The 19,427-nt window shown below is 35.8% G+C and overlaps 3 protein-coding genes across 3 annotated transcripts; all 3 read right to left on the minus strand.

Moving 5' to 3' along the window:
* Positions 1-2,374: 2,374 nt before the first annotated feature.
* LOC140958257 (uncharacterized) lies at positions 2,375-3,967 on the minus strand. The gene is made up of 3 exons (XM_073415640.1): positions 3,637-3,967; positions 3,236-3,470; positions 2,375-2,993 (listed from the first exon to the last, which is right to left on the minus strand). Exons 1-3 carry the CDS (start codon positions 3,733-3,735, stop codon positions 2,644-2,646), a joined length of 684 nt encoding a protein of 227 aa, XP_073271741.1. The 5' UTR covers positions 3,736-3,967; the 3' UTR covers positions 2,375-2,643.
* Positions 3,968-7,661: 3,694 nt separating this feature from the next.
* LOC140958488 (large ribosomal subunit protein P3-like) lies at positions 7,662-8,666 on the minus strand. Its single transcript, XM_073415947.1, has 2 exons — positions 8,388-8,666; positions 7,662-8,020 (listed from the first exon to the last, which is right to left on the minus strand). The coding sequence occupies exons 1-2, from the start codon at positions 8,583-8,585 to the stop codon at positions 7,841-7,843; spliced, it is 378 nt and encodes a 125-aa protein (XP_073272048.1). The 5' UTR covers positions 8,586-8,666; the 3' UTR covers positions 7,662-7,840.
* A 3,018-nt stretch (positions 8,667-11,684) lies between these two features.
* LOC140958249 (uncharacterized) lies at positions 11,685-13,275 on the minus strand. The gene is made up of 3 exons (XM_073415633.1): positions 12,947-13,275; positions 12,546-12,780; positions 11,685-12,303 (listed from the first exon to the last, which is right to left on the minus strand). Exons 1-3 carry the CDS (start codon positions 13,043-13,045, stop codon positions 11,954-11,956), a joined length of 684 nt encoding a protein of 227 aa, XP_073271734.1. The 5' UTR covers positions 13,046-13,275; the 3' UTR covers positions 11,685-11,953.
* Between the last annotated feature and the right edge of the window lie 6,152 nt (positions 13,276-19,427).

Below are 19,427 nucleotides of genomic sequence, written 5' to 3' on the forward strand. Positions count from 1 at the left end.
AGACAATCCTCTTCTTTGAGTCATCTTTTAATATAAAGTTAAGCTCAAATTCACAATTTCAAATGTTTTTTTCTCGTTTTTGGTTACTTTTCTCCATCGAATATGTCATCATCAATATTGGTTAGTTACACGTGTAAATATACACATAACGCAATAAACAACATAAAAATGTATTATCAAATAATACCATATATCTTTAAATGGTTTAGATCTCAGCTCCAGCTCCAGCGATTATTTCAAGAGTCGGAAGGGAAACATTATTATTTGCAGTGAAAATTTGGTAATGATTCCATTTCTTACTATTTGATTTCAAATTTTGACCCACCGTTCACACTTTCGCAAGTTGAATAGCCCTCGAAAGAGTCAAATCATAGGGAATATAAAGAAAGGTGTTGGAATGCATGGGTGGTAGTCAAACCGTAAAACATTCCTCATCCATTTCCGAAGTCTCTCATACCTCTCTTCGCAAAACATCAGATTTTATTCCTAAAAAAGAAAAAACCAAAACAAAACAAAATGACAAGCCTCTGTTGTATTGGATGCCAAAAATAGTCATATTTCTGTATCACATGTTGACATCTCAAAAGACTAAATTGGTGAAGAATAGTATAAGATCTCATATTCCGCAATAATTATTCATTCTTTTTTATAAGTAAAGACTGATGGGTGGAATACTAATTTAAAATTGATATTATCTTTCTACTGAACAAGAGCCATAACAACATTCATAACAGTCATCAGAACTGAAAAATAGCTAAGATCTATAATGCTAAATCTGACTCTTAAAAAGACCAGGAGACATCATTAAAATAACAAAGACCTATAACCACATAACAATACCTAAAAATAACATAGGAAAGAAGGGTCAAAAACAACAATAATCCCAGGCAGCACCTTTTGTAAGAGTCAACATACTCTGCCACATGGACAACCAAGGGGATGAGAAAAACTCGTAATTCAAGGTGCGAGTGGTTGGATGTAGGAACACAAATATGATGCAGAATATCACTTAGTTTGGGAGAAGAGTGTCACTTAGTTTGGGAGAAGAGTGTCTTCTCCACTCTCAGGCATTTCATCTCCCCCACCATCATATAGTTGTACTATTTCAAAACTGTGTTGTAGATAGGATATCTCTATGTGTGTGTGTGTGTGTTTGTGTGTGTGTGTGTGTGTGTGTGTACACATGCCCTCCATCAGGACATGCCTCATCTAAGGTCAAAAAAGAGGTCGAGAGTACATGCCTGAAGATGTAGAGAGTGGAATGTAGCAAGGGATGATTTGCTGGCGCAGAAACTTGTGCTTCTGCTCGGTGTCCGTGAATTATCCTTGGTTACACTGGACTCTATTCTTCTCATGCAAAACTAAAGGCCGGAGCCCCAGTCGTATATCATTTAAATCTTTCATCATCGCCGTGTCTTGGTCATCAACTACTCGGTTTGAGTGATACAAACTCTATTCTCCATAAGCAATCTTCATTCCTGTATCACTTAAATAATACTGACACAACACTCGCTAAAATAAAATCACATTTGAGTTCCACTGCAAAATCTCTGTGTACATTTCTTCACATTGATCAGCACCTAAGATGCAAGTTTGATCAACGGGAGCAGAAAGGTAAATGAACTGCTTAACAGTTTGTTAACAGGTATATTTAACCGTGCATTAATTCTATTTTAAGCACATGGGTCAATCGAGTTGGTATTGCATGAATAAATTTTCGAGAATTACAGTGTTAGAAAATAACAAGATAATACATGAACACGGCGCTTTCGTGCATGAGAAGGCGAACAGATTTAGAGGCCATGATTCATGTACAGCTTCAATAAAATTAAAAAGCAGTAAAGACAGTCGGGACGTACCTGTCAAGATAGTACATGAAGGGAAACGCCTGATCTAAAATCCAGAAGCTCCTAACTAACCCATATGTGTGTACACACAGAAATAAATCCCGTGTGTGACTCGATGTCTGTTAATATAATGCTAGGTGACCAGATGGCATTTACCCATACTTGTCTTGCATATTGAGGAAATTAACGACACCCAGAAATGATCCAAACGATCATTTAACAAGGTAGGCAACCCCCAAGGGTTGGCCCTCCACCGATCCACTTAGTGGTAAGGGGGAAGACTCCTCCATATCTATCTCTATTCACAATTCAGGATGATGCAAGTAAAATCTAGTTTGCTTTGTTCAAATAAAGAAATAAATAAATCAGGTTATGGACACACCATTAACGTTATTTGTTATGTGCTTTTAATGTGCCATGACACGTTCTATTAACATACTTGCGAGCTGTGATGAGCAGATGCAACAAAATACTATTGTTTAAGACACACCTACTAGTTAACACATTGAATGCATGAAATAGATCACTTTTGTAAAGGCAGGAGATGCGGAACCAATATGAACAGGTTCAATACAAAGCACCAGCTAAAAAATGAGAAACTAATCATAGATGCTTGCTCTAGTGTCAAATTTAACATCTCCAGAAGCCTCTTTGAATACAAGCCACGGCTAACAATAATCCATTAACAAATACATCCTAGCTATTGCTAAAACCTTTACCCAACTGGAGCACGAGATGCAATTGAAAACAACCAGCTCCAACACCGAAAGGTTAACTACACCATAGTGAAGCCCGGTTACTGGTACCAAACATCTGGAGTCGATGGGTTGTGGGGCAGCTGGGAAATCATGCAGTGCTGCTGCTGCCATTGGTGCAAGTGATTTGCTGCACCAGGTACATGCACATTCTCTTGATCCGCACCTACATCGTCTTCGACATCCATTTCCTCGGTTGCTTCAGATTCCATCATCTCAGAAGTATCAGTTTGATGACCGAATTCTGCTCCCCGCGTGGAAGTAAGTGGTGATGGAACCCAAGGTACAACAGCTAAGCACCCATTATGTGAGTGTAAGTTGCTATCCTCGGACCCAGCTTTATCATTAGCTATTCTCCAAGGGCTTGATTCGCTTGACTGCCTAACTTGATCTGCAAAATATATATAGTAGGTTAGAAGCTCAGTTTTGTAGTCGCGCATCGCCAAATGAAAAAGAGAAAGAAATTCAAACCCTGAAAAATACACTCAAAGCCAATTAAAAATCCTCAAACCCATGCACGAATTTCGACTAACCAGTCACCCAAACATTACGGAAAATGCAAAAACAAATCAAACGGCAAGATTTCACAACTCTGATCAGTACAAAGAAGCCTGTGTGTTTGTTTTTACTCACTTTTGATCCCGGAAATAATGTGAGGATCAACCGACATCGAGAATCTGGATGACAACTGGTGCAGCGGAGAGTCCACAGGCTTAAACAAGACAATGGCCCTCTCTTCATTCTCGATCGGCAATTCTTCAATTTTCAAAACCCTTAAATTGCTAAAATAGCTCTGTTTCTGAGGCACATATTCCTCAAACTGCATCGGAATCTCACGCTCCTCTAAAATCGGACACAATTCAGCATCCTATGAGAAAATCGATAATTAAAAAAAAAACACTCCAAAATTAAACGAATTTCAACTGCATCCATAAATATTGGTCGAATATTTCGATAATAACACACATACGATGGTGAAACAGGCGCGAAAGAAACTGAATCAAACGATACACAAAAGAATATAAAAAATTTACCAGCCTACGGATTTTTCTGGCAGGAGAACAGAGAGAAAAATCATCAGTCGCATCTTCTAGGTCTTTCCTCTTCATCTTCGACGGAAAAGAACCCTCCATCGTTTCCTTCCTTTGTTCCCGCAGTTTATCCAAAACCCTAATCACTTATTGGTCGATGATACATTGATCGAAGGGAATTGGATGTTGCTAATATATACAGGAGAGAGAAGATACATAGTTATGTCATTCTTTCTTCCAGAGACATCCACAACCTGGGAGAAAATGGGCTCGTAAATCGTATTATGGCATTTTCAAAAGGTCGTTTATCAAACTCATATCCGACCAGAACAGTAAAAAAAATTTAATACACCGCGAATTAAAATTATGTAATCCTTGTTTGTTTTACGAGTAGTTATATTTGGTCTCAAACACTGAAATTCAATATTTTTTTCTAAATTTTGAATTTTGGTGTCAGATATACTGTAAATCAGTCGATATATTTCAATTCAGTCGATCTGCAACATTTTTTTTTACATGTACGTTATACTTTGATTAGTGTTTTTCTTCCAATTTTCTAACGACATCTACTACACAAGAATTCATTTGAAATGCTGAGATGTTAATGAAAGAAATCGACATTTTTAGCATTAAGTCGAGACAAGTATCAAGAGTAAATGTAATGAGATGTAAAATAACTGTACATTTAAAAGGCGATAGTGGTAGTTCAAGAGAAGGCCATGATGTGAACTTGTTCTAGGATGGAAAGAAAAAACGTTATACATTTGGGTCGAGATTTGGCCCAACCCATTTTTATTCCTAAGGTACCCAAAAGAATTTGAGAAATTGAAATCTTTTGGGCCAAGCTTAGGAGTCTTAGCTGCACACTTTCTTCAGAAGATTTTGAAAAATGACTTTCTCATCACAATCAATTTGTTAAAATAGCATTATCCAACGAGTTGAATCATGTGTTTTAAGCAGATGGATGTCGTTTTTTTAAAATAAATGTGGTAGGAATGTATCACATATGTATCCACTGGTAACGTTTTTTTCTCAGACAAGTTTGTCGCACAGGGTTTTCTCAGTGTGATTTACTTTATTAGTGTGGTTTGCATGCGACTGCATCGACCTGTGTATTTATTCAGTGGAGCTAGCCAAGATACCATTAATTAGGACGTGCAACTTGCAAGTGTGTCGCCGTGATATAAAAGTTTGATTATGTTATGAACTTATGATACGAATTGATAATACTTGAATTTTAAATGTGTTGTGTTTTAATCCTTCTAGATCGCGTATGCTAAATTCCATCCTGATGTTATGGTCTTTCCAATTGGAGGCATTGGAGGATCGATTGGGACCTGAATATTGAATTTGATTGAATGGACGAAGGGTCAACTAGTAGATGGCCGGGATATATTATAAACTTTGAGGGCTTCTTCGTACAAATCCTAGATAATAATATATATATATATATATATTATGTATTTATTTATTTATTTATTTCTGAGTTGATATTCTTAGGGGCGACAATAGATCGAGTCTAAATCCAATCTCGTACTAATTCTGTTCAGACAAAGTGGGTTAAGAACACGCCAAATAGGTCCCAAGCGAGTCCTTGGTTTAATCGGATCCGTCCCGTATCTGACCACCCGCAATTATATGTGNATGGCAATTGAAAGCCCCATAAGGTTATTGGAAAAGAATGACAAATTGCCACAGCGTACATGGCCTATCAGTCATGGATCGTCAACATCTGCTAAGCTGGTCGTTGAAGATTTTGGTCTGTCCCTGAACATTCAAAGGTTTCAAACCCTTGAGAACGATGTGATATCAATACCTAGCCAGAGTGGAAGTGCACCTCCAAGCATGGAAGTTTCAATGGAGGAAATTGGTCTGGTTTATCCAAACTCCTCTATTGGTGATTCTGAGATTGTCCAATAGCCATCTTCTTTTCCACATTGTGGTTCTATTGTCAACTTGGACGAGCTAGTCCGTCTGTACTGCAGTGGTTCTACAGGAAATGATTGGGTGATAAATCCTCATACCGAGAGTGCTGATGGGTCTGTGCGAGTGAATGGCAATATCATTCCTTCTCATGAGGACGAGCCTGAGGATGCTAGGTCATCTGAATGGAGTGCATCTGCATCTGTTGATAAAGCTGCTATGTCAGGCAGTCATAGTGGCTCCTTGGACTCTACGCGGGTAAATCCGTGGAAGAAAAAGTTGTTTCTGAATCTGACTCACATATGCCCGTCAATCTTTCTATTAGCATATCATCGGTTTGTTCAAATAACACAACTCCCTTCTTGGATGATTTGTCACTGGTTTTACTACTATATGATCCTTCTGCTGTTTCTGTTCAAAGCTTAATAAATATATCTAACTCATTCCTGGATATGGAGTTTGCAATCTCTAACTTTTGACAGCACGGACTGACGCGGGGGATCCCTCATTAAAAGGCTGAAATCATCAAAAAGTTATTTGGGTCTGTAGTACAACTGAGTCAGCATAAATTTGCATCAAATGTTGTCGAAAAAATGTTTGGAGTACGGTGATGCTACGGCAAGGGACATGCTGATAAGGGATATTTTGGCAAAACTGAGAAAAACAATAATATATCGGTATGCTGATTTAACTCTTCAATTTGGTTGTTAGATGATTTTATGATATCTGACATGTGAGGTGAATTTCTTTTGCATTCTTGATTACTATTTTTTTAAGTTTTGGGGATCAATATTGAATACCATTGTCATTTTTATATGTTTGCTTCTGTCACCTTTTTTCTATTTAAAAAGAATTGACGATGCTTCAAATTTTGATAGTATTTCTCTTCTTTTTTGAAATTATATTTGTAAGTCAAGCATTTTTTATAGTTTATCTTGCTAAAAATTTAGAATCTTGCTCTGGAAAAGTTTTTCACGAGTGGCGAATTAGTAATTTTCTTATTGATCCGACTTTAAAAAATTCCACTTTAAGGTCTAGGTTAGTTGGACATTTACCTGGGATGGTCATTCACAGGTAATTGATTTTCATGCCAAAGACAAATCGTGTCACGTTGTTCTCGAAATTCTAAGTTTGCTTTTTGTCCCATGCGTTAATTAACATTGGAGGAACAAATTTTATTCAGCGTTCTGTTTTATGTTAAATTCATTCTTTGACTTGATTTTCCCATAACTTTAATTTACATCTCTTTTCATCAATCTTTTTTTTAATTACATCACACGCTGAGGAAGAGATCGAACCCGGGGAGGAAGCCAGCTAATCTGGCGGGTGAGACCACTGGGCTAAAGCCCGGTCTCCTTTTCGTCAATCTTTTTATTGTATATAAAGTACAGAAAACGTACACTGATATACTGTGATGTACCATTTAGATGTTGATGTATTGTGCAAGATGTAGTGTCATATTTCTTTCGCCAGATCTCTCTTTTCAAATGGATTTATTGTTAACTGGTAAAAATAGCAGAAATCACATTGTACTCACAAATAGTGTTTATAATCTGACACGAATTAGAACCTCATTTTTATGGCATGATCACCTCGAAAAAATCTCATGTCCAATGGCATATCGTGAAATAGAGAATGTGACACAAGCAACAGACAGCTAAATTCAATACAAGAACACAAGCTACAAAATGATAAGTTGCTACCTATGTGGAAGTTACCTCTACCTTTTGGTCACATCAATCCAGGATAGCACGTGTTTACCTTTTGGTCACATCAATCCAGGATAGCACGTGTTTAATGGAATCAACTCTTCCAGCAGATGCTTAATTTCGATATACTTAGGCTCAGTGAGCCCTCGTTCTGAGGTTTCTCCATTCCATATTGAATGTGTGAGTAACTGAATTCTATATTGAGTGAAAGGAATTGATTGTCATAAGCTTAGAATTGAACAAACATGACCTACCAGAGAGCCGAATACTTGAACTGCAGATGGTGTTTTAACTTTTAAGGCCTTTAATGGGTTCACAATTAGGGATGCGACAACTCCAATTCCAATCAAGAAATATGGCAGAAAAATGTATAAATTAATAAGAATTAAGCCAACAGAAACGAACAAGATGTATATTGAACTTCGACTGAAGTGAATGTAAAGACAATTCATTGCAATTCTTAATAATCCAAAACCCATAATCCAAAAACAAAACTTTAGTTTTTAACAAAGTAGGTCATCGAAAACTAAGCAACAATAACAGGCTATATAGCAGTCACTGAAAGGAGAAGAAACCTAATCAAAAAGTGAGAATCCCATGTCATCATCACTCTCCTCCTTCTCTTCTTTCTTTTCCTCGGCTGGAGGTGCCTCAGCAGCTGCGCCACCACCAGAAGCAGCAGCAGCCGCAGCTCCACCTCCACCTCCACCTCCACCAATGAATGCACCGCCACCTCCACCGCAACCTACAATCACCTGCATTTTCCAAAGATCGGCAATTAGATAATTAAACCACATATTACTGCTAAAGGTAACAAATATCGTATCATAGAAGGTAAACTCCCTAACACTTGTGTCCGAAAGAAATATGCACACAATCAAACCTTCAACGCCGTGAAGAATACACAAACTCCCTCTTTTCCTTGATTTGTGAAATGTATCAAACAAATAATATAGCAGAATGTTATGGCGGGCGATCAATCAAAATTACATGTAATATAAAATGAATAGCATAATTACGCGTAATTAATCACAAATAATAAGAATGCAAGAGAGACACAGCAGGTAAATAAACAAAGAAAACCAAAAACAAACACACTTTCATTAATAAAAAATAGGAAACCTGGAAAACCGCGGAGGAATGAGTTACGTAGGAGAATGAAGATTGGACACCGCCGGAGGAGTCAACTGCGACGGCGGCTTGAACGAGCTTACGTTGGAGAGCGAAAGTGCAATCGGCCGAAGCCTCCAGATCGCCGTTGAGCTGCTTAGCCGACCACTCGGAGCCGGATTCTCTACACACGAACGTAAAGACTCCCATTTCTCTTCCCCGTAGGTGATCGGCGACTGTGCTTCGGTGCTAAAGCTGCTCAACTATGAAACTAAAATGAAACCCTATCAATTTTAAGGGCTTTATGCGGGGAGTCAAGGGCAGATGATGAAAAGACATTTATGCCCATAATGTGAAGTTGTAATAACGTAATTACTTGCTGGGGTTGGGCCACTCTAAAATAAATACGAATTGGATTTGTTAATGGGCCTGGGTTTTAGGAAAAATCAAAATGGTTCGAATCCGAACGCTAAGAATTTGGATCCATTGCCCATACGAACCGGATTTTTCAATTGAACTTGTATCCAATACTCTTAGAAAGTTTGCATCGACCATGTTGGCCATGGTTTTGGTTTTCAATTCGGTTTATTTATTTGATATAAGGAAACCATCAAAGATAAAAGGTGGGGCAGATAATCAAATCAAGTAAATCTCATTATTCTATTTGTTTAGTGCATACATATGTTTTTGTCAAATGTGTCTCATAAGTTAGATTAAGTCAGTGTGAATTATATATATAAACTTTGACAAATCTCTCTCTTGAATATGAGATCAAAGCTCATGCACATCGTCATACGTCGGACTGTCATATAAACTATACGTTAATATTTTGTAAATTTCACACTTCATTCGTTAGCTTAATGATCGTTGTTAGATGTCTCTTATCGACTAAATTAAATACTTAGTTAAATACTTAGAAGTTGCAATATAAAGTTAGACAATCCTCTTCTTTGAGTCATCTTTTAATATAAAGTTAAGCTCAAATTCACAATTTCAAATGTTTTTTTCTCGTTTTTGGTTACTTTTCTCCATCGAATATGTCATCATCAATATTGGTTAGTTACACGTGTAAATATACACATAACGCAATAAACAACATAAAAATGTATTATCAAATAATACCATATATCTTTAAATGGTTTAGATCTCAGCTCCAGCTCCAGCGATTATTTCAAGAGTCGGAAGGGAAACATTATTATTTGCAGTGAAAATTTGGTAATGATTCCATTTCTTACTATTTGATTTCAAATTTTGACCCACCGTTCACACTTTCGCAAGTTGAATAGCCCTCGAAAGAGTCAAATCATAGGGAATATAAAGAAAGGTGTTGGAATGCATGGGTGGTAGTCAAACCGTAAAACATTCCTCATCCATTTCCGAAGTCTCTCATACCTCTCTTCGCAAAACATCAGATTTTATTCCTAAAAAAGAAAAAACCAAAACAAAACAAAATGACAAGCCTCTGTTGTATTGGATGCCAAAAATAGTCATATTTCTGTATCACATGTTGACATCTCAAAAGACTAAATTGGTGAAGAATAGTATAAGATCTCATATTCCGCAATAATTATTCATTCTTTTTTATAAGTAAAGACTGATGGGTGGAATACTAATTTAAAATTGATATTATCTTTCTACTGAACAAGAGCCATAACAACATTCATAACAGTCATCAGAACTGAAAAATAGCTAAGATCTATAATGCTAAATCTGACTCTTAAAAAGACCAGGAGACATCATTAAAATAACAAAGACCTATAACCACATAACAATACCTAAAAATAACATAGGAAAGAAGGGTCAAAAACAACAATAATCCCAGGCAGCACCTTTTGTAAGAGTCAACATACTCTGCCACATGGACAACCAAGGGGATGAGAAAAACTCGTAATTCAAGGTGCGAGTGGTTGGATGTAGGAACACAAATATGATGCAGAATATCACTTAGTTTGGGAGAAGAGTGTCACTTAGTTTGGGAGAAGAGTGTCTTCTCCACTCTCAGGCATTTCATCTCCCCCACCATCATATAGTTGTACTATTTCAAAACTGTGTTGTAGATAGGATATCTCTATGTGTGTGTGTGTGTGTTTGTGTGTGTGTGTGTGTGTGTGTGTACACATGCCCTCCATCAGGACATGCCTCATCTAAGGTCAAAAAAGAGGTCGAGAGTACATGCCTGAAGATGTAGAGAGTGGAATGTAGCAAGGGATGATTTGCTGGCGCAGAAACTTGTGCTTCTGCTCGGTGTCCGTGAATTATCCTTGGTTACACTGGACTCTATTCTTCTCATGCAAAACTAAAGGCCGGAGCCCCAGTCGTATATCATTTAAATCTTTCATCATCGCCGTGTCTTGGTCATCAACTACTCGGTTTGAGTGATACAAACTCTATTCTCCATAAGCAATCTTCATTCCTGTATCACTTAAATAATACTGACACAACACTCGCTAAAATAAAATCACATTTGAGTTCCACTGCAAAATCTCTGTGTACATTTCTTCACATTGATCAGCACCTAAGATGCAAGTTTGATCAACGGGAGCAGAAAGGTAAATGAACTGCTTAACAGTTTGTTAACAGGTATATTTAACCGTGCATTAATTCTATTTTAAGCACATGGGTCAATCGAGTTGGTATTGCATGAATAAATTTTCGAGAATTACAGTGTTAGAAAATAACAAGATAATACATGAACACGGCGCTTTCGTGCATGAGAAGGCGAACAGATTTAGAGGCCATGATTCATGTACAGCTTCAATAAAATTAAAAAGCAGTAAAGACAGTCGGGACGTACCTGTCAAGATAGTACATGAAGGGAAACGCCTGATCTAAAATCCAGAAGCTCCTAACTAACCCATATGTGTGTACACACAGAAATAAATCCCGTGTGTGACTCGATGTCTGTTAATATAATGCTAGGTGACCAGATGGCATTTACCCATACTTGTCTTGCATATTGAGGAAATTAACGACACCCAGAAATGATCCAAACGATCATTTAACAAGGTAGGCAACCCCCAAGGGTTGGCCCTCCACCGATCCACTTAGTGGTAAGGGGGAAGACTCCTCCATATCTATCTCTATTCACAATTCAGGATGATGCAAGTAAAATCTAGTTTGCTTTGTTCAAATAAAGAAATAAATAAATCAGGTTATGGACACACCATTAACGTTATTTGTTATGTGCTTTTAATGTGCCATGACACGTTCTATTAACATACTTGCGAGCTGTGATGAGCAGATGCAACAAAATACTATTGTTTAAGACACACCTACTAGTTAACACATTGAATGCATGAAATAGATCACTTTTGTAAAGGCAGGAGATGCGGAACCAATATGAACAGGTTCAATACAAAGCACCAGCTAAAAAATGAGAAACTAATCATAGATGCTTGCTCTAGTGTCAAATTTAACATCTCCAGAAGCCTCTTTGAATACAAGCCACGGCTAACAATAATCCATTAACAAATACATCCTAGCTATTGCTAAAACCTTTACCCAACTGGAGCACGAGATGCAATTGAAAACAACCAGCTCCAACACCGAAAGGTTAACTACACCATAGTGAAGCCCGGTTACTGGTACCAAACATCTGGAGTCGATGGGTTGTGGGGCAGCTGGGAAATCATGCAGTGCTGCTGCTGCCATTGGTGCAAGTGATTTGCTGCACCAGGTACATGCACATTCTCTTGATCCGCACCTACATCGTCTTCGACATCCATTTCCTCGGTTGCTTCAGATTCCATCATCTCAGAAGTATCAGTTTGATGACCGAATTCTGCTCCCCGCGTGGAAGTAAGTGGTGATGGAACCCAAGGTACAACAGCTAAGCACCCATTATGTGAGTGTAAGTTGCTATCCTCGGACCCAGCTTTATCATTAGCTATTCTCCAAGGGCTTGATTCGCTTGACTGCCTAACTTGATCTGCAAAATATATATAGTAGGTTAGAAGCTCAGTTTTGTAGTCGCGCATCGCCAAATGAAAAAGAGAAAGAAATTCAAACCCTGAAAAATACACTCAAAGCCAATTAAAAATCCTCAAACCCATGCACGAATTTCGACTAACCAGTCACCCAAACATTACGGAAAATGCAAAAACAAATCAAACGGCAAGATTTCACAACTCTGATCAGTACAAAGAAGCCTGTGTGTTTGTTTTTACTCACTTTTGATCCCGGAAATAATGTGAGGATCAACCGACATCGAGAATCTGGATGACAACTGGTGCAGCGGAGAGTCCACAGGCTTAAACAAGACAATGGCCCTCTCTTCATTCTCGATCGGCAATTCTTCAATTTTCAAAACCCTTAAATTGCTAAAATAGCTCTGTTTCTGAGGCACATATTCCTCAAACTGCATCGGAATCTCACGCTCCTCTAAAATCGGACACAATTCAGCATCCTATGAGAAAATCGATAATTAAAAAAAAAACACTCCAAAATTAAACGAATTTCAACTGCATCCATAAATATTGGTCGAATATTTCGATAATAACACACATACGATGGTGAAACAGGCGCGAAAGAAACTGAATCAAACGATACACAAAAGAATATAAAAAATTTACCAGCCTACGGATTTTTCTGGCAGGAGAACAGAGAGAAAAATCATCAGTCGCATCTTCTAGGTCTTTCCTCTTCATCTTCGACGGAAAAGAACCCTCCATCGTTTCCTTCCTTTGTTCCCGCAGTTTATCCAAAACCCTAATCACTTATTGGTCGATGATACATTGATCGAAGGGAATTGGATGTTGCTAATATATACAGGAGAGAGAAGATACATAGTTATGTCATTCTTTCTTCCAGAGACATCCACAACCTGGGAGAAAATGGGCTCGTAAATCGTATTATGGCATTTTCAAAAGGTCGTTTATCAAACTCATATCCGACCAGAACAGTAAAAAAAATTTAATACACCGCGAATTAAAATTATGTAATCCTTGTTTGTTTTACGAGTAGTTATATTTGGTCTCAAACACTGAAATTCAATATTTTTTTCTAAATTTTGAATTTTGGTGTCAGATATACTGTAAATCAGTCGATATATTTCAATTCAGTCGATCTGCAACATTTTTTTTTACATGTACGTTATACTTTGATTAGTGTTTTTCTTCCAATTTTCTAACGACATCTACTACACAAGAATTCATTTGAAATGCTGAGATGTTAATGAAAGAAATCGACATTTTTAGCATTAAGTCGAGACAAGTATCAAGAGTAAATGTAATGAGATGTAAAATAACTGTACATTTAAAAGGCGATAGTGGTAGTTCAAGAGAAGGCCATGATGTGAACTTGTTCTAGGATGGAAAGAAAAAACGTTATACATTTGGGTCGAGATTTGGCCCAACCCATTTTTATTCCTAAGGTACCCAAAAGAATTTGAGAAATTGAAATCTTTTGGGCCAAGCTTAGGAGTCTTAGCTGCACACTTTCTTCAGAAGATTTTGAAAAATGACTTTCTCATCACAATCAATTTGTTAAAATAGCATTATCCAACGAGTTGAATCATGTGTTTTAAGCAGATGGATGTCGTTTTTTTAAAATAAATGTGGTAGGAATGTATCACATATGTATCCACTGGTAACGTTTTTTTCTCAGACAAGTTTGTCGCACAGGGTTTTCTCAGTGTGATTTACTTTATTAGTGTGGTTTGCATGCGACTGCATCGACCTGTGTATTTATTCAGTGGAGCTAGCCAAGATACCATTAATTAGGACGTGCAACTTGCAAGTGTGTCGCCGTGATATAAAAGTTTGATTATGTTATGAACTTATGATACGAATTGATAATACTTGAATTTTAAATGTGTTGTGTTTTAATCCTTCTAGATCGCGTATGCTAAATTCCATCCTGATGTTATGGTCTTTCCAATTGGAGGCATTGGAGGATCGATTGGGACCTGAATATTGAATTTGATTGAATGGACGAAGGGTCAACTAGTAGATGGCCGGGATATATTATAAACTTTGAGGGCTTCTTCGTACAAATCCTAGATAATAATATATATATATATATATATTATGTATTTATTTATTTATTTATTTCTGAGTTGATATTCTTAGGGGCGACAATAGATCGAGTCTAAATCCAATCTCGTACTAATTCTGTTCAGACAAAGTGGGTTAAGAACACGCCAAATAGGTCCCAAGCGAGTCCTTGGTTTAATCGGATCCGTCCCGTATCTGACCACCCGCAATTATATGTGTATATATTATTAATAATATAATTATGTTTTTTATATCGAATAATAAATACATTATCCATAATTCTATTTTATAATATTTTAAAATTGAAATAATTTTATTCTATGATAAATTTAATAGGAAAATGTATAATTACGTATTTTTTATTTATTATTAATTGAATATAAATTTATAATTGATTATTAATGGAATAAAAATTGATATAATTTAATTTGTGATTTTTTCTTAAATATTATTAATATAATATTGAAAAATAAATTTAATGATTAATTAATTTTTAAACTTTTTAAAACTTTTCAAATTTAAAAATATAAAAAAAAATAATTATTAGGTCCACGAATCCAACCCGGATCAAACTCACCCTAAACCAGCTTATTGTCATCCTTAATATTATAGGTCACATGTCAATTTTAATGAGAAAATGACTTATCATCATGCATATATAATACGTGCCAGAGGAATCAAAGAAAATTAAAACAAATGCAAACAGATGAAGCCAAAGAAGATTTTATATATATGTATATTCCATCTATACTTATATACAATATATTATATTATTAAGTTTAAGACAGCTAAAGTAATTAATTTTTATATCATGATCTATATTTTGATAAACCAAAAATACATTTTTTCCTCAAATTACAAAACATTTTTTTTGTTTAATAAAAATGTAATTAAACATATTTTAGTAAATTTATATCTGATCTATCTATATTTTGATATTTTAAATTTTATCTTTATATATATTGAACTTTTAAAGTAAAAAATCATATCAGTACTCAACATAAATTTTTTTCATAAAAAATATTTTTAAAGTTTTAAATTTGAATATAATCTCTCAAATTCAAAAAAAAAATATTTAACATAAAAATTTTAATACATATGCATGCATGCATCGCCTGCAAAGAAATACTAGTTTTTGAATAAAAATTAGCATAAAATGACAGTGATATCGATATTATCAATATGGCTTAATAATTATGCTGAATAATTAGTGGAAATCAACGCTAGCCTGTCTCATAAATAATTATGCTCAGAGTAATTTGTATCGCACGTATAATTTTGTTCAATTGCTCCAGCCAATTAAAAAATTAACTCAACAGTCTTAAAAGTTATGAGGGTCCAAAAATGATTATGATCTGTGATATTATTTTATTTAAGTTTAAAATAATTTACTTATGCTCGACATATATATTTCTTGAAGAAAAATATGAAATATGTCGCTTATAATTTAAAGGAATAAAAATCAAGAATATTGTATATATTAAGACGATGAATATATATTTAGATTTATTTATCATATTCCAAATGAAAATCATCAAGATTCGTCAAATCTCAATTTTTTTATGATGATTAAAAAACATATATAAATAGTGGTGTTTGTGATCCCTAAACACATACCAAAAGTTACACAACACTGTCAATTATGAGGTTTGGACTGTTTAGAAGACTCTTAAACAACTTGAAGACATTGAAATGTTTAAGATGTTCTTCATATTTAATGGTTGGAGGTAACAATCGATCTATTTTTTCACATTTAGAATCGTGTTATTATGTTGGAACATGAATACATTTTTTTTGAGGATAAAACTGATATATTCATATATCATAAATAAAGTCACTTCTTACAGATGATCAGCTTAAATAAAAAGGACTACAATCTTTGTAATCAACATCCACCAAATTTCTGAGACCAAATGAAGCAAGTTCATGAGCTACTTTGTTGGCAAAACGTCGAGAAAAAGTGATGGTGAGTCCAGATGTTTGCAGCATTAGTCTTCTAATAAAAGAGATAATGGAAGCTTCAGGTGCTAAAGCATTAGGATGACAAATAGATTCAACAACATTACGAGCATCAGTTTCTACAATGATATTGGTCCACTGGAGATGATATGCTAAAATAATACCTTCTCGAACAGCAAGTAACTCAGCCAGGTAAGGTGTTAAAACACCCTCAAGACAGCCTGCACGAGCCATTAAGACCATACCTTTATCATCTCAAACAATCACCCCTACACGGAAGAAGTCGGAATCATCAAAGACGGCAGCATCCACATTTATTTTAATACTCCCAACTGGTGGTGCATTCCAATGAATCAAATGAGGTTCATTAATGGTATTGCTGATTCTGACAAGTTTAGAAGTTAAGAATTGAGCCCAAATATTACCCGCACGAGACACCACTTCTCTACCATGCATTGACCGACCTTCGAAAATCCACTGATTTCTGGCAAGCCAAATGCTCCAGGATATCATTGCAAAACATCCAACATCGTCACATGAGCCGTTCAAAATTGTCCAACACCAAAGTTCCATAAAATTTTGTCCCCGAAACCTGGATAACATAGGCCATAAAGCCGATTCAGACCACACATCTTTCGCCCAAGGACACTGCCATCAAACATGGAAGCTATGCTCATTAGACAAATTACAACGAGGGCACAAAGGATCAATCTGGACTCCTCTTGAAGCTAAGTGATGACGGGATGGAAGTATAGCGTGTATAGTTTTACATACAAAGATTTTAATCTTGTTCTGGATATTAAGATGCACAAAACCTAGATAACATAGGCCATAAAGCAGATTCAGACCATACATTTTTAAGCATAAACAAAAGCAAAAGGCAGTGTTAATAACTAAGGTTTTCTAATCGTGGCACGAAAATCGAGCAATTAGATGTTGTGATGGCGTGTATAGTGTAATATCAACTGTTTTATTTTTATGAAAAATGATTAAAATTATAAAACATTAAATGATACTTTGTTAAAATTGAAATTTTATAAGATAACAAAAATAAATATTGAGACCAAAAATATAATTTTAATTTATAATTAATCCATTAATAAATTTAACAAAAAACAAAAATAATTAGAAATTAAATGGGCGATGCCTCTGCTTTAGGATAATGACATTTATCGATGATGGCGTACAAAGATTCAAACACAATTGTGAATCGACCGATCGACCGGAAGCACCTTAAATTCAACGTATGTATTTAAGTGTTTTTCAAGAAAATAAAATTTTGATACGAAACGTAACCTCGACTAGTTTCTGTTGACAATATTTCATCAATGATTTCTTCTGCTTCAAAACATAAATATTATTTATTTTCTGAGAATTGACAATATTTTTAATTTATAGCGAATGATTATTTTTCATGCCACCTTAATTTACATTTATCATGAATTTCTTCAACCGACGAGTGTCTCTTTTTCACCTAAAAAAATAGAAGAGTAGGTCTCTTGTGAGACGGTCTCACGAATTTTTATATGTTAGAAAGGTCAACACTACCGATATTCACAATAAAAAGTAATACTCTTAACATAAAAAGTAATACTTTTTCATTGATGACCCAAATAAGAGATCCGTCTCACAAAATACGACCCGTGAGACCGTCTCACACAAGTTTTTGCCAAAATTAGAAAACCATTAATCAGTTTACGAAACTTGCAAACATCCGGGGTAAGCACATTTAGCATAAATAGTATATGCTTCAGTTAATAATTTTCTCATTTACATGTCCCCAGGGAAAATAAATGGCAACAAAAATCCAACTTTTAAGAAAAAAGTAAATAAGATTTTCTTAAATCATGAATTTTAACACAAGAAAATGAAGGAAATAACGAAACAGTCAAATAGATTGTAGGGCGAAGTAGTGATGGTAGATTAATTAATTAATTAAACCTAATAAAAGTATATAGAATATTGGCGTATCAAAATTTAAAATAATAAAAAAACCAAGCAAAAAAAAAGGTAAATTCCAGGAAAAAATATAATTAATCAAATTAAGACCCTAAAAACTAAGCAGACTATCTAAAAACTATTTGTCATCATTAATATCATAATTTGCATTGGGACACCGTATATTCAAACCCTAGTCTTCTGCAGCAATGGAGTGAATTCATGGCAGGAACCCGACTCGGAAGATTCTTTACAACGCGGCCTGTCTAAAGATTCAAACCCCACTTCAGAAACCATTTTCAAGAAGTCGTCCAGCTCAAAACTGCAGAACTTCTCCTTGTCCTCCTCAAGATAACGCAAGATTTCTTCGAAAAAACTCGGTTCGCAGGGCAGAACCAAACCACCGTTCGTCTGGAACCCAAACTCCTCTTCCGCCTCGTGGAGGAGGGCCCCGAAAACGGGCAGGTTCAGGTAGCGGGTGGGTATCACGAACCTCAGGCGCTCCTGGCCGACGTAGACAGCGACGGAACCAGAGGGAGTTTGGCAGTTCGAGGCGTCGGGGTCGTCGGAATCCGAGAAGACATAGCGCGATGCGAGGCGCATGAGGCTCTTGTCTTTCCAGCGGCAGACGACTTGCCTCAGCCGCACAATTTGGGCGATCATGTTGACTTTCTTGATGGCGGATGCCATTGTTGAAGTATCCTTTTTAGAGAGAAGCACGCTTGGTACGCAGAGATTTAGAGATTTTTTAAGGGTACAAAGCAGAGAGATTTAAAAAGTAGCGAAGGGTTACTTGTAGTTGTTGTAGAATTCGAGTCTCTTTCGGATTACCATATAATATATATCAGCCACACCTTTGACACAGGAATTTAAATAGATTTTATATTTACAGAATTTGCGAAATATATTGAACTGATAAATTAGAAGATAATTCGTGATTAGTTCATACAGATAAGTAGATAAATCTAAGCATTTTGCATCCAAAATATACCAAAATTTTAAAATTTAGAGGATTTCTTTTTTCTTTGAAATTGTGAATATGACCAAATTTTATTAAATTTTGTCTATTTAATCTGCTCGAACTATTCTATTAATTGTACGATTAATTGACATTCACCTCCTTTGTATTTATGTATTTGTCTCTTACTTCATTCGTTAGATT

Source organism: Primulina huaijiensis, chromosome 15, assembly GCF_012295235.1.
Source record: "Primulina huaijiensis isolate GDHJ02 chromosome 15, ASM1229523v2, whole genome shotgun sequence".
NCBI lineage: Eukaryota > Viridiplantae > Streptophyta > Magnoliopsida > Lamiales > Gesneriaceae > Primulina > Primulina huaijiensis.

Coding starts and splice junctions, on each gene's coding strand:
- LOC140958257 (XM_073415640.1), bottom strand. CDS start 3,735: ATGGAGGGTTCTTTTCCGTCGAAGATGAAGAGGAAAGACCTAGAAGAT. Junction 3,471..3,636: donor CCAGAAAAATCCGTAGGCTG/GTAAATTTTTTA, acceptor ATTTTCTCATAG/GATGCTGAATTGTGTCCGAT. Junction 2,994..3,235: donor CATTATTTCCGGGATCAAAA/GTGAGTAAAAAC, acceptor TATATTTTGCAG/ATCAAGTTAGGCAGTCAAGC.
- LOC140958488 (XM_073415947.1), bottom strand. CDS start 8,585: ATGGGAGTCTTTACGTTCGTGTGTAGAGAATCCGGCTCCGAGTGGTCG. Junction 8,021..8,387: donor ATTCCTCCGCGGTTTTCCAG/GTTTCCTATTTT, acceptor TGGAAAATGCAG/GTGATTGTAGGTTGCGGTGG.
- LOC140958249 (XM_073415633.1), bottom strand. CDS start 13,045: ATGGAGGGTTCTTTTCCGTCGAAGATGAAGAGGAAAGACCTAGAAGAT. Junction 12,781..12,946: donor CCAGAAAAATCCGTAGGCTG/GTAAATTTTTTA, acceptor ATTTTCTCATAG/GATGCTGAATTGTGTCCGAT. Junction 12,304..12,545: donor CATTATTTCCGGGATCAAAA/GTGAGTAAAAAC, acceptor TATATTTTGCAG/ATCAAGTTAGGCAGTCAAGC.